At 40.6% G+C, this 23,554-nt stretch overlaps 1 protein-coding gene across 2 annotated transcripts; it reads left to right on the top strand.

Annotated features, from left to right (window-relative positions):
- The first annotated feature begins 1,926 nt into the window (after positions 1–1,926).
- On the top strand, positions 1,927–23,019 carry SELL (selectin L). 2 transcript variants are annotated; one of them, XM_010953842.3, is made up of 8 exons: positions 1,927–2,084; positions 2,905–2,986; positions 4,859–5,245; positions 6,206–6,313; positions 9,446–9,631; positions 12,560–12,691; positions 17,055–17,073; positions 21,535–23,019. In XM_010953842.3, exons 1-8 carry the CDS (start codon positions 2,082–2,084, stop codon positions 21,551–21,553), a joined length of 936 nt encoding a protein of 311 aa, XP_010952144.2. In that variant the 5' UTR covers positions 1,927–2,081; the 3' UTR covers positions 21,554–23,019. The 2 variants fall into 2 exon arrangements, with proteins under 2 accessions (XP_010952144.2, XP_045371832.2); XM_045515876.2 differs by having other exon boundaries at positions 17,055–17,122.
- The last annotated feature ends 535 nt before the right edge of the window (positions 23,020–23,554 follow it).

The raw sequence follows: 23,554 nt of genomic DNA, 5'->3' as shown, positions 1-23,554 counted from the left end.
TAATTGGCTTTTGGCGTTGTTAAAGTGGAGGACCCTGGCAAGAGCAGTCGCAGGGAATGGGTGTGGTTGAAAGCCTGATTGGACAAGGGTGGGGAGAGAATTGAAGGAGAGGACTTAGAAATATAAAGCCTAGACATTTCTTTTGGGGTGTCATGGGAGCACTGGCACTTCCAGATCTTGGCTCCAGGTTGGTCCCCACTTCAACATGTCTTCCAAGCTCCCTCCAGAAGTGCGGCTTACTACTCAGGAGCACAGTTTTCAGAACCGACTGGCCTGGGTTCAAAACCCCCACTGTGTCTCTTATTAGCTCTGTGACTAATGCAACTTTCTTAATCTCTCTGAGACTTTAAAAAATGGAATAATAATGACATTTACTGGGGAGTAGTAGTATTTAAGCTTTATGAAAATTAAATAGGTAACAAATACGAGCGTTGAGCTCCATAGCCATTGTTGCTATGTAGTGTCTTTTAAAAACGCAAATCTGGTTATGTCAGTGACTCTTCCCTTCCATTGCCCTCCATCATATGGGTCCTAATTTTTTTAAAATTTTATTTTATTGAGTTATAGTCAGTTTATAATGTTGTGTCAATTTCCAGTGTAGAGCACAATTTTTCAGTTATACATATATTCATTGTCGCATTCTTTTTCACTGTGAGCTACCACAAGATCTTGTATATATTTCCCTGTGCTATACAGTATAATCTTGTTTATCTATTCTATATATACCTGTCAGTATCTATAAATTTCAAACTTGCAGCCTGTCCCTTCCCACTCCCCTCCCCTCTGGCAACCACATGTTTGTGTTCTATGTCTGTGAGTCTGTTTCTGTTTTATATTTATGTTCATTTGTCTTTTTCTTTTCTTTTCTTTTTTCTTTTTTTAGATTCCACATATGAGCGATCTCATATGGTATTTTTCTTTCTCTTTCTGGCTTACTTCACTTAGAATGACATTCTCCAGGGATATCCATGTTGCTGCAAATGGCATTATGTTGTCATTTTATGGCTGAATAGTATTCCACTGTATAAATATACCACACCTTCTTTATCCAGTCATCTGTCGATGGACATTTAGGCTGTTTCCATGTCTTGGCTATTGTAAACAGTGCTGCTATGGACATTGGGGTGCAGGTGTCTTTTTGAAGTACGGTTCCTTCTGGAAATACGCCCAGGAGCAGGATTACTGGGTCATATGGTAAGTCTGTTCTTAGTCTTTTGAGGAATCTCCATACTGTTTTCCACAGGGGCTGCACCAAACTGCATTCCCACCAGCAGTGTAGGAGGGTTCCCTTTTCTCCACAGCCTCTCCAGCATTTGTCATTTGTGGACTTTATATGGGTCCTAATTTTATGTCTATCTCCTTTACACTTTATGCTCCAAAAGTATAAAGGCATTTGCACGCTCCAAAACCTGCTAAGGCAAAAAGCCAGAGCTGCTTTGGTCTCTTCCCAGCTCACCTTTTTCAGGAGGTGCCATTAACAAGAGTGTCCACTAGGGGGAGAGCAAGGAAAGAAGAGGAGAAAAGGCTGAACATCCACTCAGCTGGGTAGCCCTACTGAAGACATTAACAGACATTGTACATTTATCCAAAACACTTTCTTGATTGTGTGGTTTTGCAGTTATCAGGGGCCATCTACCATTGTTTATAAAAGGAAAGGAGGGAGTCAGAGATAGAGAGGGAGACAGAGAGAGACAGAATAAGAAAAAGGAGGAGAAAGAAGAGGAGTAGGGAGGAAGAAGGAAGGAAGGAGGGAGGAAACAGGGCAAGAAGAAAGGAGGGAAAGAAGGGAGAATCTAGTAATTAACACCCTTGGTCAGCAGCTCTGTTTTTCTCAGGGGAGGTGTGGAAGGCCAGACTAGGAAAGGGGTGGGGAAAGAGGAGCAGAAGAGGTGGGGGAAGGGGAGGGAGCAGGGGAGAAGGAGGATGTGAGCCTTGGTTAGAGAGATAAAAGAAAGCAAGCCTTTCTGGTGACAGTGCAGTCTCCCTGCTCACCCAGCCTTGGGCAAGGACCCAGAGACACCAGGTGCTGAGCTGAGGGGCTGACGTGCTACGAGAGAATTAGAGGAGGACTGAGCAAAGCCATGGTAAGCGTTTCAGCCTAAAAAGTTTCCAGCTGCTCAGATAGACCCTCTTCTTGGGAGTGCAGAAGCAGGAGGCAAAGGACAAGAAGCAACACGTTTCATTTTGGGTTTAAAAAAACTGAAAATGCTGTAAATTAAAAAGTGCTCCTAGAGTCTCTCCTCTCAGATGTGTTGATTTCTTCTCCTTGACTTATCTCTGGGGAGGTTCTGGAAATACTATTATCTTGTTAAAATTAGCACGACTAAACACTGGGGTGGCCTGAACATTGACACACACTTCAGAAAACATGTTTTTAAAGTGTGAAGAAAATTTGTGGTCTTGTCATTTGAATTGCTCAAGATGTGTTTCTCTTTAGTTGAAAAAAAAATGTACTGCTTTTTTTTTTTCAGTAGTGTCTATTTGGTTACCTAATTCTTTCAGGAATTTGAAATGTTGACCCATCTTAGTCAAGTGTCAGATTTTAACATTTAATCTAGATATGAATAGTTCATTAAGGACCAAAGAACTCTGTGAAAATATACATACTAAATATCAAACAGTTTCATTTGACAGCTCAGCAGAAAAGTAGGTACAAAAAAATGTCAAAAATAAGCAGAACAGTAACAATCAGCAACTTGAGGCTAAAATATGAAAAACACAACAACTATGCATCAGTTTTGAAGCAAATTTAATTTTACCCGTGTCTGAGTAATCTCTTACCTCAGACAGGATTAGTAAGCATATACTTTGAACTTTAAAGAAAGTTGTAGGGACCTCCTGAAGGTGCTGTAAAATTGTGATTTAGAGCATAGATATGAGTATAATTTTGTATTTTATTTGCAGATATTTCCATGGAAATGTCAAAGCGCTCAGAGGGGCTTATGGAATGTCTTTAAGTTGTGGGTCTGGATTGTGCTCTGCTGTGGTACGTTATGATATTTGTATATTGCTAAGTTTTTTGGTTTTTTTTTTACTTTTTTGTTTGTAAATATCCACTGGGTGTACATAGTTGCAGGTAAAATTATTAGGTTGATCACTGTTAATTTTACCCATCTCCGGACATCTGTTTTCTTCCTGTCACCTTAAATACTTCCCCAGAAACCTCCTGGCCTTGCCCCACACTTCGCTGCAGGGTCTGAATCCAGATAACCCATTAAGATCTTAATTATGAACGAATAAAGTTGATTAAGAAATAGCTAATAGGAAACTTACAATCTGTATGAATATTCTGCACTGCATTTTCTATTTTTTATCAGTAGTTCAGTGCACATCAATGTCATTTCTACAACTGAAGGGTGAACGCCCTTTATTTCTGGATCCTTCTCCCACTGATGCGGTGAAAAATTTTATGTCTGATTCCTGAAGACATTTCCGTAATTGTTTTGCGTTTTCTTTCCCATGTCCTAAGTAAGCTAATGTCTCCTTACTCCCAGCTTGGACTTCCCTCTGCCCTTCACACCATATATGATGCCTCATCCCACCTGGGAACCTAGTGCTTCTTTCATTTGACAAGCGTTTGTTCCAAGCCCTTACTATGTGCCAAATACTTTTCACAGCAGTGAACAAAACAGTTTCTTCTCTCTTAGGACTTACTTCCTAGTGCAATGCTCTTTCAAAACTCTGCTCCAAATGTTTATTTTATGACATCTTTACTCATTAATCGTAACTGTTTCCCAGTTCTCTGTACATTTTCAACATGTTTAATTTGATTAAGATTAACTATGCTTTCTTTGAATCTGTTATTCCTTGCTCAGAATCCTTAGGAAACTATAAAAACTGGATCTATGTTTTCTTTGGTATTTCTCCATGATTTTTGCCCTACCCAGTGAAAACTCAATGCATGGTGATAGCTGTGAAAACTTTTACCTTGCAGGATATGCTTAGAATGGCATATACTAAAGGGTCATTGTGTCATTATGTGTTTGTTTCGGTTTCTTCAAAGTTCTCATATTTGAAGCACTCAAAGCATTAAACACCATCAGTTGTATTTTTGTGTGCAGAACATAATCTAAGTTAACATCACAATCCTACATCGTTTGGTTTTGTAAATTGTTCTTTTTTTATTATACAGTTAGATGTAGAAGGCTTGGGATGTGTGCTTTCCCAGAAGCAGCTCTTCCTATGGTAAAACATTGTCATTTTGATATGAAAAAGATTCCTTAAAAGTTGGCCATCATCCCTACCCCTATTTTACTTCTCCCTTAGCAACATAAATGTTGGCCTTTAGGAAATTATCCAGAATAAAAAAGTGGGCAGTGAATTTTACAGTTATATGATGTTATACTGAAATTAATTTTAAGTGATTGACAGCCACTAAGAAAATGAAATATGAATTTCTAAATTTTACTCAGGAGAATTTTGAGAAAAAAATTATTTTATGAGAATAAATCTAGAAAGCCACCTAATTTGTCTAAAATAGAGCTATGAGCAAAAGTATTCTGTACCATGGTAAAAAGTGATTAGGACCAGAAGGTCTAGGTTCTACTTCAAATCTGCCAGTGACTAATTCCATGACTCTAGGAAGGTAACTTATACTCTTTTTTTTTTTTTTGGTTTTTTTTTGGTGGGGGGTGGCTTGGAGGGGAGGTGGATAGGTAATTAGGTTTATTGATTTAATGGAGGTACCGGGGATTGAACCCAGGACCTTGTGCATGCTGAGCATGCACTCTCCCCTGGTGATGTACACTCTTGAGATCTCAGCTTTCTCATGTCTAAGTGGCAGGCTCAGCCTGGATTAGTTCTGGGTCCTCTTCACCTATAACTGTGAGTCTACATAGTCCATGGCAATGTCTTTCAGATTTCTGCACTCATCATGGCACCGATTGCTGGACTTACCATTATTCTGAAAAACCTATGAAATGGTCACTGGCTAGAGAGTTCTGCCGAGAACATTACACAGATTTAGTTGCCATACAAAACAAGGGGGAGATCGAGTACCTGAACAAGACGCTGCCCTTCAGTCGTTATTACTATTGGATAGGAATCCGGAAGGTAGGAGGGGTATGGACTTGGATGGGAACCAACAAATCTCTCACTGAAGAAGCAGCGAACTGGGGCGATGGGGAGCCCAACAACAAGAAGAGTAAGGAGGACTGTGTGGAGATCTACATTAAGAGGACCAAAGACTCAGGGAAATGGAACGATGACTCCTGCCACAAACCGAAGGTGGCCCTCTGTTACACAGGTAGGGAGTGGCCAGACTGCTGCGCTGCTCGCTGCTCGGGAGGGTGAAATGAAGGGAATGATCTGACCAACCCCATGGCAATGCTGGGAGAACAGGGCAGTTTCTAGGACATTCTGAAATAAGTCCAATCCTCAAAATAAGCTTGAATCACGTTACATCTGAGCATTCTTGGTGTGTGAGGCTGGTCTCTATACCCAAAATCTATATCCTGAATCACTTTACATCAAGATGATAAATATATATGGAAAAAGGAGGAAGAACTAGACAATTAGTGTCCCTCATAATAAGACAGTGAAAGCAGAGAGATGGGTCCAGCCGGGAGCTTAGGGTCACATCACCTGCTTCTTCCTTGTCAAGGGGGCTCAGTGCTACATGTTTCCTTCTTAGCCTAACCTTATATAATTCTATATAATGAAATATTGCACTAGTGGTGTATGAAAATTTCTGTAGAGACAATTGAAATAGTTCTAAAGAAACCAGTCAGTATTTTTCCAAGTCATATTTTAACAGTGAAACATAGTTCATTTGGTCTCTTGTAATTTGGACCCTCTACTGATTTTGCAAGTTCAGACTTTCATTTAGTACTTTCTATAAAGAAAGAGATTGCCAAGCATACCACAGAAATGACTGGGGTCAGGTCATCATTTAATCCACTTCCTACATTAAAGACAAAGAAATTTCAAGAGTTTCAAAGTACGCCACTAAGATTCCCCCCCAAATGTTATAGAGTATTAGCATTAGAATGTTCATTCTAAAAAAAAGTCTATGTCTGTATGACTATATTACATCAATAAAAAATTTAGCATATGGTTTTTTATGCAAACAATGCTATGAATGTACAGGGAAGGTTTTTCCATTTATTAAAATACTCACAACCAAAAAGTTATCTATGTCTAAAGACATGGCTTTGAGTACTAAAATGTGTTCATGTTAAAATAATTTATTTTTGACCCCTGAAAGCTTCTTGTGAGACCTGGTCATGCAGCGGCCATGGACAATGTGTGGAAATTATCAACAATTACACCTGCAACTGTGATGCGGGGTACTATGGGCCCCAGTGTCAGTTCGGTAAGCTTCTTTCGTTTCTTTGTTTCTTCCTAAGTAAAGGGTTACTGTTGTTTCTGGAAGCTGGTTGGGACAAAATGATACTAGCCATTCTGAGAAATGAGAAGTTTTGACCAGAAGGCTCTGCTTGCACAATATTGTTACCTCTCCAAAAAGATTTCACAAGTCAGCATGAAGTTTCAATTCACTTATCAACAAGTCTTTCTGAGTGCCACAAAGAATATTTGCCTTGGAATAAAAGCGGAAAGGACCACAGCCATGAATCAGGCATGATAGATTCCTGCTGTTAAGGAATTCATCATCTAGTGAGCTTATTGGATTCATCAGCACTTTGAATCTGAAAGAAACAATACCATTTATTGTTAGAAGGTAATCTTGTTTTTTTATGCCATCTTAAAAATGATGACAGGGCAAGGCCAAAAAGAAAAGTTTACATAATAATACACAGTATATACCAGAGAATTTAATCATAAATCCAGTACCTTCACTTGGGCTGGGTATTTCAGGGGGTACAAAGACAAATCTATTCTAGATTCTGCCCTTAAAGGGTTTACAATTAACTAGTGGAAATTACATACACTCATAATTTAGTTTGATGGAAGTCAGATAGGCTGGAGTAAGCTTGTGGAGACTGGAAATAGCCTAATGAAAGAATCTGGCCTTTATTTGCCAATGGGAGGCCACTTCGTATCTTAACACCTGCATTTTAGGCAGTTATCCTGGAAGCAGTGCAGAAGAGGAACTGGAGAACAAACAGAAGATGGAGAGCATCATTAGGAGTCTACTGAAATCATTCAGCGTCATGGTGGTAGAAACAGAAAGGAAAGAATACAGAGATTCAAAGACAAGGAGACTTTGACCTAGTCAATTCACTACTGAAAAGAAACATCAAGTCCTTTGATTGATATTTGTTGAGTTTCAAAACTATGTTTGAAGTTTCTGGTGAATAAAATAGAAAACTGTAATACGGAAAGAAAGCAATATTTGCAATGACTAGATTAAGACAAAGCCAAAATCAATTTAAATGATTGACCAACTGGAACAGATCTGACATTTCACTCAATTCCTCCTCCATGACTTCTACCCAATATTTTACCCTCACTCCACTTCTAAATTTTTAAAAGTTCTTATATCATTGGCATGTCCATTTCACTCATTTTTGAACGTTTTACTCTTTTTTTGTCTTGGCTTCTATCGTATCACTCTTCCCTGGCTTCCTTTCTACCTATGATCATTTCTCCTTAGCTTTCTTCATGGGCACTAACCCAAGTCTGTACATTTACTGTTATTTATCATCTTCCATCTTTGGTCCATTGCTCTTCTGACTTTACATGCCCCTTTTGGTCAAACTTATAGACTTTTGTGGATTCACAAACTGATGTGAGTTTTGGACTGACAAATCCGTTTCCAACTCTCAATACCAAATATGCTAAGCAGAATCTTTGGGATGCCCTAAAAACTAAAAAATCAATTGTCCCCAGTCAACTCTCCTTTTGTATTCCTTATCTTAGTATGTGGTACCACCATTTATATGGGTACTCTGGTATAAAACTCTCTCACCTTCCCACACACACACTTCACACACCACTCACTTTTATGACTTATACTATTTCTCCAATTTGTCTCTTACTTGTCAATTCCACACCATTGAGCGCATTATTTTCCTCCTAGATTATTACAGTAATTTCTGAGCCGAGCTCCACAACTTTCAATTAGCTCCCCTCAAATATATTATTCATCCTATAGGCCGTCTGATCAATTAAAAACAATCAAGTAAACTTCCCACGTATGTGACTGTCCACCCTTTAATTTCTACCTATCATTTGTCCCCACACCAAACACCTCAAGGCCCAGAGTAATGCTTGGTATATAGTAGGTACTCCTTAAATCAATGAAAAAAGGAAAGGGCGTTTTGTCTTTGCTCCTATTTTTCTCCCTAATCTCATCTCACATCATCCCCTGCCTCTTCTTTCCATCTAGTAACATCAAAATGCTTGTAGTTCTCCACACTTAACATATGCGCCTTGTATCTCATTGACTTGATCATGGCTTTCTCTCTGATTTGGCACGTGGCTAACACACCTGCTCATCTTGAAGACATTGTTCAGGGGCCACTGCTTTCAGGAAGCTTTCTTTGGACCCTGAGACAGGCCAAGCATCCCTATTCTGTGTTCCAGTAGCTCCACATTTCTTTCTTACTTAGCCCACATTTGTTGAAGTCATCGATTTACTTGTCTGTATCCCCTTCTAGACTGACAGCAGTTTGAAATCAGTAAGCATCTTATTTATCACGGCATCTGTAAGATTGAGATTAGGCCCTTGTTTGTGGGTAAGAATTGAATTGGACAATGTAAGTTACTTTAGTTTAGACTTATACTGTATATGGAAAATGGAAAAATTCTTTTAATTTCTTGAGTTCATTCTTCATTGAAATTTCAAGAACAAGGTTAAAATGATGGCTCAAATTTGAAAAGGAATAAGACAAGAGAGTTGCAGTATTTGCCCAAATGGCATGGCAGGGTCTAAAATGTGAAGACTGATTTCCAAGTATTAATTTTATCTACTATACCATGAAGGAGAGCAGGGAAATAGACACAGCTTCTGGAGAGAGCTGCCAAACAGAAGAAATAAAGTTCTGGAACTGAAGTAGAGAGGAGGAAGACAGAATCGAGGCCAAGATGCTTCCTAAAGATTTACCTTCTCCTCCCGTAAAAAAGACTAATTATGGGTGCCCAGTCTTTCTCCAAACCTCCTACTTCCAACACTGTAGTACACTCAGTGGCTCTGATGTGGTTATTTTCAAACTGAGCTGATCACCCCAATGACACCTATCTAGGTTTAACATTCTCTCCCCAGGTAATGCCAAAGATAGTAAGATTAGTTAATGTTTAATTAAAGCTTTCTGTGAGTCAGGCTCTAAGTCCTAGACTTGCATTAAATCATTTAATTCCCACCTCAACTCTAGGAAGTCAATACAATGATCATTCTCCCTCTTTTATAGATAAAGAAGCTAAAGCTGAGGGGTTATGTCACCTTGCTCAAAGGTGCTTGGCTATCAAGTGGCAGAGCTAAGATTCAAACCCAGTCATCAGGTCCTCTTAACACTGCCCAATGCTATTTCTTTTCTTATTCAAGTGACTCAGTGTGAGCCATTGGAGGCCCCAGAGTTGGGTACCATGGCTTGTATTCACCCCTTGGAAAACTTCAGCTTCAGATCACGGTGTACCTTCAACTGCTCCGAGGGAACAGACATAATTGGGATTGAAGAAACCACTTGTGGACCATATGGAAACTGGTCATCTCCAGAACCAACCTGTCAAGGTGAGTAACTGTTCAGACTAGAGACTTTGTCATGGAAGTCTTGGGTTTACAGACTGAGAAAATGCAGTAGAGTCTTGCTAAGAAACGTGTATCCCCTTCAGAAGCATAATTTAACCTAACTTTTATATTGTGATGCTCTTCAAAAAGGTTATTGTTACTAAAAGTAGAAAGAGAAACCACAAACAAAAATAACAACCAAATATCTCTCAGGCCATTCACAGTATATATATATATTTTTTTTTTCAGCAATACAGTGTGGTTATGCTATATTTTTATTTTATCTTATTTTTATTTTTCTCATTGCTATAGCATAATGTCTTACTGAACCACAGTTAAATTTTGGTTGTTCTTGCCCTTCAATAACAGCTACTTTATGTGGTGTCCTACTTAACACCAACCAATTTCCTTCTCAGGGGGTTAGAGTTATTTTTTTCACTGTTTTATTTGGTTTATTCTTGAAATCATGTTTCACTTTTCTTCCCTCATGAACTCTCAGAAGAACAGCAACTTCTGTGAAAAACAAAAACACAATCTCTTGATTTTATTTTTCTTACTTGAAATATGGTGGGGTTTTTTTTCTTTTTATTGCCAAGAAGATAATCCCTTTAGAGGAAGAAAAACAGGTGGTGTCTAAACTTGTGACGTTTTGGTTGCATGTTCTACGTTTATGCTTTTGACTCACTATTTAAGTGGTTTAACTCTCAAAAGAACTACTCAAATCATTTATTGAAATCATAGGACTCATTGACCAACCTGCTGAACTTTACAAAAGTTGACTGACTTGCTTCAGAGAATTAGGAATCAAAACTGCTTGGGTAGACTTTAGAACAGGTGGAAGGGTAGACATTGTCGACACTTCCTGAGAAGTCCATGGGAGCCCCCGAGGCCAAGGCCACGTATCACAGTACTTCCGGCAGCCCTGGAGAGTTACCAGGGATGGTCAGCAACCTGAGCGGCCATCCCTCCCCTTCTCTCCCCATCCCCCCCACCCCCAATGGCTTTCTGGGCTCTCGTGGCTTCACCTCTGACTCATCACTCTCCATCATTCTTAAAATAAAGTCAGAGCATTATCGAAAACAATTTCCAGAAGTTAGAAACATCCATATACATGGGAATGGTTCCACAGTTGAGTGAGGTAATTTGGCTAAAAACTTTTGGTCATGGGAGCGTCTCTGCTCAGAAATACTGATCTATTTTTTTTCCTTCTCATTGAAGTGATTGAGTGTGAGCCTCTAACAGCACCTGATTTGGGGACCATAGACTGTAATCACTTTGGCTTTACCTCCATGTGCACCTTCAATTGCTTAGATGGAACTGAGTTAATTGGGGAGAAGAAAACTATTTGTAGTTCATCAGGGAACTGGTCCAGCCCTAGTCCAATATGTCAAAGTGAGTAGGTTTGCCCCAATGTACTGAAGACTTAAAGAGACAGCTGATGAATGAGCAGATGGTGGGGGAAGATGCATTGAACTTTTAAGTTTGTTTTGCTAAATATCTGGGGCTTAAAATAAATTTGTACACGTTAATTTACTATAAAATTCCTGGCTGCTCTTGCCTCTTCCTTCAGTGACACTGATTTATTTATTTTTTCATCCAATTCTCAATTCCCCCTACTGGAAAATCTAAACTCTCTGTCTCTACTGACTTATTTCTTACCCATTTTTCTATTCCACTACAGTCTCACTTCCCTGTTAGTCTATTAAAACATCTCTACAAAAGTCACCAATGACCATCTAATTTCTAAAGTAGTGGACACTTCTCAATTAGCCCTAAGCTGATGCCTTCCAAATCTACCTGTGCATAAGAAGGATTGTGTCTTCCTCATCTGTGTGTGCCTTCCACCTGACACAGTGCCTGGCAATAGGTGCTAAATTAATGCACATTCAATTAGCATGGGAAAAAACAGCTACCCATGTCTGCCCCTGCGGCAATCTGTACCAATGACAAGCCTTTAAATGGTAGGATCTGTAGAGGCTATCAGAGAATCTGGTCTCTCTGTGGCCCAGAGCCAGGGAGCAGGGTAAGGAATTGAGGAGGTGGCATGGAGACTCCAGGGGACAATTGTTTATCAGGTGTATGGGGCAATTCCATTTCCTCATCCTCATGTAACCCATAGGTGCCCTCCATTTGGATCCTCTGGGATCTTGCACCTCCTTTCCATTATACATCTAGGTGGGTGGGTGGGGGTGGAAGCACCTTGAAAAGGTTCATCAAAGTAACAGCAAGAATAAGGGACAGTCAGACCCTGTGCCAACATGCAAAAGCATGTTTCTTCAATTGCTGGTATCAGAAGATAGCTTTTTTCATATCAGCATTTTTTCAATAAAGGTCCCCAAATGAACTTAATTGACATTCACAAAAGGTACATCCTTTTAATTATTTGTAAAGGAAGTGGAGGGAAGTGGTAGGACGACCTCATTGGAAAGATGGATTAGTGCAGATAATCATGGTTGGCATGTAAACAACGAATGCATATGTTTGCACAGCTGCTCCAGAGTAAGAGTACTTGGAGTTTGCTTTAATTGATAAGTTATCTGGCTCAGATCACTAGCTTCTATTTTTCCTGAAGTTGTATTAGACTTTACAGCCCTTCTCTGTGTTTCGGAATCCTAACCATTGAAAAAGGCCATGGAGCTAAATACAATGATAACCACTTCTTGCCGAAAATTTTAGGTACATCTCCCAGGAGTTCCATGAATCACAAATCTGAGGGTTGAGATTCTGCAGGCATTGAGCTCTAACAGCTGGTTCAGCCTCTGCTTCCACTCATCCTCGTAGGCTTTCCCACGCCAGTGTCCTCATCCACCAAGCAGCCTCAAATTGGCTACTATTAGGAGGTGTAAGGAGGAAGGTCTAATATCATGAGATGGCATTAAGGAAGTAATGTTTGTGGCCTCACGCTATGTGCCTTACTGATTTCTCTTTCAGAATTGGAAAGGAATGTCACAGCCATCGAGGTGGGTGACTATAACCCCCTCTTCATTCCCGTGGCAGTCATGGTGACTGCATTCTCTGGGCTGGTATTTATCATTTGGCTGGCAAGGAGATTAAAAAGAAAAGGTATGTGAGTTTATCTTCCTATGAAAATAATACAACTTTAAAGTGGAAAAAAATATAGACCAGAAAAAAATACAGAAACCCACAGGAAATTAAGTATGAGAGCTTCAGGTAAAGCGGAATGCCAAGCACTAGGTTCTGTAGACGTCAGTCCCTGGAGAGGTGTGAAGCAGCCCGGTACATGCTGTCATTAAAATAAGTTGGCTGACTGCTTTGTATCCAACAAATCTTTTAAAACGCCTGCTATCTTCAAGGCACCTTGCTAGGGTGTTGACAGACAAATGAGACATTGTAATGGTTTTTTGCTATTAGTTAATTCACACCAAAAAAGGATGCATAATCTCTGTCCTATAAGAGCCTACATGTTTTTGATTTCAGTGCAGTTCTACTAGGAGGTGAATCTAATGTCCCATAAGGTTTTCGAGGTATTGCTCCCAAATACCTAACCTTGTCAAGAGTCAGGCCCTGTCTGGCTCCTGGCATGTAGCAGTTGCATTGTCCCTTGGGGACATCCTCATACTTTCTCCCCAGTGAGACCTTCACCAAGGTCACAGCTTTAACCAAATGCACCACATAGTCATGCTTCCCCTCTACTCTGGGCTGGAGGAGAAGAGGGACTGAGGACGGCGGCCCCCAGAAGCTAGTCTCTGCTGCCTGGAACAGCAGGTGGAGCATCGTCAGAGAACAGCATCCCTCCCCTCCCCTCCCTCTTGAGTGTGTCCAAATCCTCAAGTGGGACCAACGTTCTGGTTACAGGCCCACAGTCTGCGGCAGGCCCGGGGTGTGTGCTGCCACATTTGGCCAAAGTCATCAGGCAGAAACATTCAAGATGATGACATTCATGGACATTAGGCAGCTTTTAAGATAACTCTGCTTCAAGTTCAGGGGTCGTCAAATGAGCTCAAAACAACTGCTAACCAACTGCTCTGAGTTACCTCTATGGGGTCAGTTGATTGGCATTTTAATTTCACTTCCATCAAATTAATTAGTTTGTATTCTGTTCCATGAATATGGTCTGTAAAGGCTGCCCCACCACCCATTCTCACTGACAACTGCAGGAATAGTATCTACCAATCCCTAATTGTCTTCTGCTATGATCTGATCTTTCCTTCCAAATTCAAGAATAAGGGTACTAGATTAGCTTTATAACCAACCCAGAAACACAAAGGCGGGGGTGGGGAGTTGCTGTTGATGTGCAAGAACTTCCTTAACTGTGAAGTGAGAGCCCCGAGCAGTTAAAATGTCTCTGTTCCCGCTCTTGGGACTTCTGCTAAGATTGGATTGGATCCCACCATCTTGTAATATTTTATATTTCCTTAAGTATTGCACTAAGGCAAAAGAAGAATGGGATTTTCTTTCCACTATTGGTTATCTTTTCCATTGAGACCTGACCCCAATCATCCTTTCTTTCCTCCTACCTTGGGTGACGGTGGCAGAAGTGAGGGAGTAACACCGCCCTCTGGGATAAGCCAGCTGTTATCTGAATAATCATTAAGGACTTTGGGGCGGTGAGTCACCTTAATAAGGAGGATAGTCCCAAATTCCAAATCTTTTAATACATGTTAGGAGAGTAAAAAGAAGAGAGTTGAAGTCATGTGTATTTAGTGGTGGGGTGCAGGGAGGGGAGGGTGCCGGCTTGGGCTGTTTTATAAGAAGTGGTGAGAAAAGCAGTGGAGTTGTTTTTAAATTTTTTACCTTGGAGTCATTTCTGTACAAGATCTCAAACTGATAACTTGAAAACTGCATGCCCCTATTGTGGGAATCAGTGTGGGGCGAACAGGAAACAGATAACAGGCAGTTTAGACTAGTTACAGTTATGCCAACAAAGAGAACGAGAGAACAGAAGCCCCCAAAGTTCACTGACTTTGTAGGGCAGTCAGGGTATCTTTAATCTCACACGAAATAGTCTTTGTTTGTGAAATATCTTCTGATATTTCCAGCTCTCAAGTGACTTTGCCTTCTAAAAACTTTGGGGGTAAGTTAGTTCTTTGAAACACGGAGAGTATTTCCCCTATGGAGATGACGTGAGAAATAATGGGTAGGTTTCCAGGCTAAACTCCCAGAACTTTTCTAGTGCAGTGTAGCTAATTCATTGTCAAGAATAAAAGTCAAAACCAGTACATCTGCATGTAAATAGTATTCATCAATCTGAGAATTTTATAGGCTTTGGGGGTTGACAAAGCTGGAAAAAGGGGACAAGTGGATATTTAGAGCATAGTAGCCAATGAAATGACCAGAATCTTGGCGCCTGTCCTGTCTGCCCTCAGATGGAGCCTCTGAACCTGTACTCTGGCCCCTGCCCTGCTTGTCTTGTTGTATAGATTTTAGCTCCCTTTTTTCCAAGAAAGGAATCAGGGTGGGCTCCAGAAAACACGCCACCCTGTGCACGGGCTTGTCTAGAAACAATTATTATCATCATCCTCTGATTAGTCATTCTCACTGACTCTCTTCTGTAAATGCGGAAACTGAGGTCAAACCTTTAAAATTCCATATTGTAGTGGCCAAAATCAGAGGTCAGACTCCCATCCAGATATGCCTCCTAAAGCCACTGGTTTTCAGATTAGTGAGGCTTTATTCCCCTCCCCACCCCAGAAGAATTGCCCTCCCACCCCGAACCAACACACAGGGCACAAAACTGAAACATTACCTTTAGTTCCCTTTTCTTGAAAAAGAATCTTAGTAGGCACAAATTCTTGCTTACATGTTGTTATGTATTTCACTGTTCCTAAAATATATATATATATATATATTCATTGGAAAATGAACAGAATCTGAAATTAATTCAGATTGAATTCTCCCTTCTTAAGTGCTTTTGGCCCATGTCACTAGCAGTCTAAATTTTGGAGGAAATATTTGAAATAGTAATTTGCAACGTTTTAACAGTTTAAAAAATAATTGAGCACTGCCTATGCTCTAGGCCCTGGCCTAAGTACACTGAATACATTTTATTTTATCAACTAAAGGAGGAAGCTATAATTATCATACCCCTTTCACAGATGAAGAAATTGTGGCTTAGCAGAAAGAGAAAGAAAAATACCATATGAGATCGCTCATATGTGGAATCTAAAAAACAAAAACAAAAACAAAAACAAACAAAAACAAAGCGTAAATACAGGACAGAAATAGACTCACAGACAGAGAATACAGACTTGTAGTTACCGGAGGGTGGAGGGTGGGAAGGGATAGCCTGGGATTTCAAAATTGTAGAATAGATAAACAAGATTACACTGTATAGCACAGGGAAATATACACAAAATGTTATGATAACTCACAGAGAAAAAAATGTGACAATGAGTGTGTATATGTCCATGAATGACTGAAAAATTGTGCTGAACACTGGAATTTGACACATTGTAAAATGATTATAAATCAATAAAAAATGTTAAAAAAAAAAAAGAAATTGTGGCTTAGGGACAATAAGGAGCTCTTCAAAGACACACTGCAGTTGGCAAAAGGGGACCTGGATGATCCAATTCGATGATCTGGAGCTCTATGTTATAGCCACTGAAATATATTACCTCCTAGCAATTTTTTTCCTCCTCAAAAAGCATTTGTTTTTGCTTTTATTTCCTCCAGAGCCTAACTCTGCAGTTCATTCATCTAATTATTTATACTCTGCCTTTATTTTTTCTTCAAAAAGAGAATGTAAGATAGTTTACAAAATGCATTCAACATAGCAAATTAAAATTAGTTTAAAAATAAGAAAAAGAAGGCCAAATTCAGGGTACAAAAAAAAAGTCAGAGCCAGGGGTAAAGTCAAGATAGAAGAGGGTCTCGGTTCTGGCTCTGGGTTTCTTTGCCGTCAGTCAAAGAAGGACACATGACCAGTAATGATACTCACTGGGATTGTAAGATAAAAACACAATGTTTATCAGATGAGACATGTAGTTCCGACCCCTGAGACCTGAGTGAAATTTCTCTGGTGGATTCACACAGAGAAGGTGATGTGAGACGCAGTGGTACATATTCTTACAGTATTAGCAGCTGGGTCTCTTAGGGAGGCAGCTGCAGGTGGGCTGAGATGGTGGGTTGAGACAGGATAAACCCATGAACAGGTGCATCGAGCCTGATCACTGGACAGTTCAGACTAGACTTCTGCCTTCATGCACAGCACAGAGGATGAAATGGTCCTCTGAAAAGCATCTGCATTGATAGGTCTGTTCTGAATGAATATCTACCCCTGTCTGAATTAGAACGTTAAGCCAGTACCTCAAATCCCCCTGGACACAGATGTGGTCCCCCTAACAAATACATGATACACTTCAAAAAAAAAGAGTTTTGAGAGTGGGAAATCTCCTTTCTCTCTAAAGTTAAAACATTAAAATTGTCTACTTTTGCTGATGCCACTTTTCTCTTCTATTTTTAGGCAAGAAGTCTCAGAGAAGGTGAGTTTCATCAGGCAGAAGTTTCTACATATGTCGATCTCTACCCTCCGTAAGATACTTCCTGTTATAGCGAGACACATTAACGCCTTACTAGTTATTTACGTGGGGTCTCATTCAAATAATGTTTCCAGATAAAATTGATTAACCTTCCTTAAAGCTATCAGTTTTTTATAGTGCTGGTGGAGCTGAATGAATGAATGGACAAGTAATGTCCTATTAAAAGGGGGCAGTTTATGTAAAGGCAGCTCTCTCTTATTGCTCCTGAATTTTCTTTGAGGATTGGAAGCATCATGGCATATTTCTTCTTGTCCTGGATGAACATGAGGGCAGTGCTAAATACAGTATTCAGGGAACATGCAATTCAATGAGCATTTATTGAAAAATGAATGAATCCTGGGCCCTAAGAAGAAGGTATAATTCCAGACCCCAGGCCCTCAGCACCTAGCACAGGAGAGTAAATGACTACTGCTCCGATAAGCATTGACCTTCAGAAATGTGGGAAATGTGGGAAGCATGAATTCTACCTGCCTTTTCCCCTAAAGAGGCAGGTTCTTTGGTTTGGTCTTGAACTGCAGATTTCTTCAGTTGGGGAAACACATACATGTGAAAATACATGGCCCACCTGGCAGAAATGAAGCTGGCAAAACATTTCTCAGTTTCAGGGTTTAGTGACTTGCTTTGAAATTTTAGGAAGGAAAGTATAAATCAAAAGAACCACGAAAGTGAGCCTTTGGTGACAGACTAGCTAGCCAGCTAGACAACTGGGCTCCTTTTCAAACATGGGAGGAAATGAAGCAAGATGGTCCCTGAGGGAGATTGGTTTCTTGTTCAAGCCACCATCCTACCAACCACAGATTGTTATTGAGAAGTTCTCAGTAATTTCGTGAGCTGCAGCTTAGAGTGCAAAAGAAAAACTGGGGAGACACGAAGCAACAGAGGCCGATTATAAAGTAATTTATAAGCTGTGCAAAGAAGTGTGGACTTAATCTTGAGGTCTTTGGGGTATTACTAACTGGGTGGAAGCAGGTGAACTATGCTGAAATTCGCATCTTATTAGAACCACCCTGCGTAAACATGTGCAAACATAGGAGTTGAGGGAGTCTGGAGGCCAAGAACTGTTTTGGAGGCATTTGAAGTTATTAGGTTAAAGCTGATGATGCTGGTCTAGAGAAATAGCAATGAGGATGAGTTCATACAATAACTGGTAGTAGAATCAACTGAATGTGATTATTAATTTGCTAAGACTCTGGTCTGGGAACTGGTGGATGGTTATCTATAGTGTACCATTTACTGAGAAGGGAACACAAAAGAATGAGATGTTTTAGAGGTGACAATCATGGGTTCAGTTTTGTGCCTGTTAAACATTAGGTGTTGTCTGTGGCTCATCCATCGTCCATTGGTTCTATCTGCAGCAAAGGGGCTACTTTGGGGCAGAAGACACGGACTTGGGGGTTCTCACATTACAGGAGGTAACTACTATCTCAGGAGCAGGTACGATCCTGTAGGGCGAGTGTCCAGGGTGAGAATGGAAGAGGGTGTGGGAAAGAGGGTGGGAACCGGAGGAAGGTCACTATCAAACAAGTTAGCTAAGGAAGAGCAGAAGGAGAAGAGGGTCCCAGAGAAGCAGAAGTGAAATGAGGAGAGTATGGGGTCATGATCCTAAGGAAAGAAGTAAGTGGAAACTCTTTCAGTTATGGCTGGGAGAATCAGCAAGTTTCCACTGGGTGTAACAAGGGTATTAGTGGGCAGATTGTTTTCAGCACTGAGGGCATCACAGACATCCAACAGGCAGGGGCTGAGGAATCAGTAGGGGTGAGAAAGTACAGGCAGAACATGTACATCAGCTCCTTGTAAAGCTTGACTCGAAGGAGATGAGAGAGTCGGAGAGTAACTGGATAGGGACATAGGGTCAATGGAGCGTCTTTTCTTTTTTCTTTCCTTTCCTTTTCCCTTCCCTTCCCTTCCCTTCCCTTTTTCTTGACCTATCTTCCATTAGATTGTGTAGATGGGGTCCCATAGCCTTCTCTAAGCTGACCTCCCTATCTCTGTGGGCAGGAAATCCACAAGACACAAAGATTTCTTTCATACTCGCACCCACTGAGTGAAAGTCTTTTCTGGCACAATCTACGCAGAGCTGTTTTCTGGCCACAGGAACCACCTGCATTTTAATTGCCGCTAGATGGAAGCAGATCAGTTCAATTTGTTGGATGTCCTTGGGGGACAGGAAGAGATGCTGGCAGGAGGAGTATGAGCATTAAGTTAATCATCAAATTAAGTTAGTTACCATATTAAGCTCATGGCCCTGTTAAGTTTTAACAATTCACCGAGTTTTACAGTGAACACCTTTGTGTTGGAACAATGCTCAGCCTGAGTGAAACACCAGGAGGTGTTAAGTCCTTGTGCCTGACCTCAGGGAGATTATTATCTAGTTAGGAGTTAAGACTGAAATATGGAAATTTTTTTCAGAAAAATAAAGGCAAACTGTGGTAATGGTCAATGAATTCTGTATTGAAGACAGGACTTCTTCAATATAAAAGCTTAGTGATCACAGCAAATCTTATAAAGAAGGTGGAACCTGGGTTAGTGTTTGAAGAATGGAGAGGATTCAGGTGTATGGAGGAAGCAGGGAAGGCAGTCTAGATGAGGGAGATGAGGTAAGTGGTATGGTGCTGGGACTCTGAAAGCATGTCCCGGGGCTAGTGAGTAGAGCTACCTAGAGCGTCTGGTGCATTGAGGAGCGGGGAACAGAAGGTGGAAGGGAAGGCTTGCCCCATCAACACAGGTCTTGAATGCTTCATCAGATGTTCTAGAAAGACCTAACAAATAATTATTTGCCCAGCTGCCTTGGGATATCTCTAATTTATTGGCCAAAGTGACCACAGAATCATAGAATTTTAGTTAGGGAAAGGATCTTAGTCGACATTGTGTTCAAACTCTCTTAATAATTGAAATAATTAAATAACTTTTCCATAGTCCCTGAGATAGTCATGGAGTTAGTTGCAATAATAATAAACATCAAACATTAATCCCATGCTGTGCACCATTCTGAGTGTTTTACATGTCGTAAGTTGTTAAACATTGCCTACAAGCCTGTGGGTGTATGTTCTATTAATAGTTCGATTTTATAGGTGAAGGAGCAGTGAAATTAAATAACTAGTCTGAGGTCACTGAATAAATGACAAAGCTGAAATTTGTACCCATCTAGATCCAAAGGTCATGCTCTTAACCTTTATGCTTCTAGAACTCAGGTATCTGGGTGCCCGGGTTGGAGTTGTAAGTCCCAGACACCCTCCTCCTCCATTACTATAAATTTTCTTCATGCTGAAACCACTGTGTGAAGGCACTGAGGAAGGGTGGGGTGGGAGAAGTAGGGTGTGTTTCTAGAACAAGCCAAAGGTAAAATGAACACCATCACACGGACCACTGTGCATCAGGTTTTTTTTTTTTTTTAAGCCCTTGAGCTAACACCCGTTGTCCTTCGGCTCACGCGTGTTAGTATTTGGTTGGTGAATGACTGATTCTGGGCATGTGTGGTTTCAATTCTTGCTGGGCTATTTTGACTATTCTGCAAACTGGTTCTGTTTATCACCTCATTTGGTTTCTAGTATCTAAATTCTGCCCGCGTAAAAGCTACACCCAAGATACACAGGAAGATATGATGCCAACCTCAGAGGAGGGTGTATGTGAAATTTTGTTTTCAGAAACATTTTTATCTCTCTAACTGGCAAGCACATTTGCAGCTGTTGAACTGTGGTTTACCCTGGCAGTTCATCATAAGAGCAGAATCTCAGAATCTGGTTCTCCTTTTGAAAGGTGTTATTAAGATGTGCCATATTTGGTTCTCCTCTCTCCTTTCCAAGAATAAGACAGTTGTCTTACACACACACACACGTAATTTTTTTTTCCCATGAGACTAAATTTGTCACCCGTAAATCACATTTCATCCAAATGGGGCGTTCAGAACCCCTACCTTGCCTTCTGTGAGTTTTGATTTTCTGATTTCTCTTTCCAGTTGAACATGTCTTCTACTTTTCTGACTTTCCACTGTTCAAAGTTTATCTAAAATGTCCTTCAGACTCTTTAGATCTGAAGACAAAGCCAGTACTGCCAAAATTTCTTAAAGTGTGTCCTGAAGAACAAATGCTTAAGCATTACCAGGAAGCTTGTTAGAAATGCAGACCCCTAGGCCCACTCAGACCTACTGAATCAGCATCTGAATTTTTCTGCATTTTAACACCATGCCTGGTTGGTAAGCACCAAAAGTGTGAGAAGCTCTGCTTTGGGGTTCTCTTCTCATTCCTGTGTCTTAGTGAATGTCCTGCATCTTACAATCCTTCTGAAAGATAGTTCCTTTAGTCCTCTCCTGATCTTTCGTGAATATTCATCTTTACTACTAACAGTTTAATGTTTGCAATTTTTAAGCACCTTAGTTTAACTTCTATTCTCTTGTTCTTCATTCAGCCCGGATGGTCCATATTAAACCACCTGCTGAGGCAGAGTATTCCGGGGATACTGAAGTGTCACTGGATCCTTCACATCCCTCCTTGAGAAGCTGTGCCTGGTGGCATCTCCTCCACTGAAGCTGAAGTGTGTCTCTTTCAGGGCATCTGACAAGTTCTCAGCATGACCAGCAGCGCCTTCTCTTCCCATTTTGCTCCTCATCCACCCGCCCACCCCTCCTTCAGCCCGAAGTTGTGGTTTTACAGCTCACTCTTTTATTCTCTTTTCCATGGAGAAACCAGACCACAGGGAAAGATGACTGTGGAATCTAGACACGTTGACTTCACTCTTTCTTGACTCTGGCTTCCAGTTTCAATTCAGTGCTTGACCTGATGACACACATTTCTAAATGCTGTGAAAATTGGATACATACGCAACTACAGGCTCACTTTTGTCACAGATCACATTTTACCTGTCCAGCCCTCCAGTATACCATGGGGGGGTATTCTCCTAGAAAGTTCATAAAATTGATGTTATCCTTGCTTTCCAACTCCAGTGAAGTAAGGGGTTCTGCTCCAAATTGGGGAAGTCCTATTTGCACTGAAGCCCCACCTTCCATAAATGGAGGCCATTGGAGTTATGTCTCCAGCCTCCCACCTTCTTCAGCCATCTCCTCTTCTCAGTTGGCTGACTTCCACACATGGCTTCTCCTGAGCACCAAACAAAAGGAGAAAGAAAGGAGAGAAGAAAGCTACCTTGCATTAGGTTGGTTGCTTAGTTTGTTATTTTAAAAATTATCGTATGTGTTTTCTCCTCAGTGAAATTCTACTCTCCTTAAAGGCAAAGATTGTGACACATTTCTGGAGTCTCTAATTCATTACCTGGCACTCAATAAATGTGTATTCAAATAAATCAGAAAGAGGATATAGTGGACTGTTGATATAAGTTGAAGCAAACTCTCTCTCCATGACATGTGATAACCCAAACAATACTTATCTAATGTCAAGGGCTGAATTCTTACAAGGGGATTGGGTCCTGTGTAAAAACTAGTTGGAAATGCCTCTTTGCCCTATGGCCAATACAGCTTTCATACACTCTTGTACATGTTATGAGAATGACTTTTTTGTGATGATTACACTTTCCTTTCTCAAAGCCATCTCAGATTTTGCATTGCAAAAGGTTCTCCATGCTGTGCATCATAAATCGAGGATGTGCCATTCAGATTCATGCACCATGAATACATCCCTCAGAGTTGTGCAGTGCACAACGTGTATAGACTGACATGGCAGCCCTGATTGTGAGAGGTTATTCAACTAAGACATCAGGATAAAAGAACACAAGTGGAGGCTACATCTTGGGAGTAAGATGTTTAGAGACTTAAAAACATGGTCCTATGTTTAAGTCCTGAGGCTACTACATGATCTTAGGAATTATGTCATGCTACATTCCTTAAATAAAGATAAGATTCATCAAAGAAAGAAATAAAGATTCATAACCTTCCTGAGACTTAGTTTCTTGTCTCCTTGCCTATAGCACAAGAATGAAATATGTCTTATTTACCTCCCAAGGTTATTGCAATGATGGAGTTGGGTATGAAATTGCTTTATGAACTAAACCTTAAAGGTAGATTTTTTTCCCAACTCCAATCTTGTCTTTCATGCATTCTTGGGGTAGGATCCTGGATCTTGGAAGGGCTTGAACAGAAGCAGATCTGAGATGAGAAACCAGAGGGGGTCCTCCACTTACTTTCAAATAGGCACCCAGTACTCAGATTTTCACCACAGAAGGTCAGCTCTGCTACCTGTGCCCTTGCTGGGGTGAGATGGAAGGGGCTGGGTTGGGGAATCAGACCCATTCAGTTGGAATCCTGCCTCTGTCTCTGTGGTATAATCCTGCAAGTCATTAAATCAACAGCATCCAAGGGACACAGAATGATCCATTCCTCTGGATTTGTTCACCAGAGCTTGGTGGACTTGGGCTAAATTATTTTAGTTTCCTTGAGAAATATTTTATTAAATTAAGATTCAATCTTATGACTTTA

The sequence above is a fragment of the Camelus bactrianus genome, chromosome 21 (genome assembly GCF_048773025.1).
Source record: "Camelus bactrianus isolate YW-2024 breed Bactrian camel chromosome 21, ASM4877302v1, whole genome shotgun sequence".
Classification (NCBI taxonomy): Eukaryota; Metazoa; Chordata; class Mammalia; order Artiodactyla; family Camelidae; genus Camelus; species Camelus bactrianus.
Note: the sequence above shows the minus strand (reverse complement) of the source record. Positions and strands in the feature narration are given on the sequence as shown.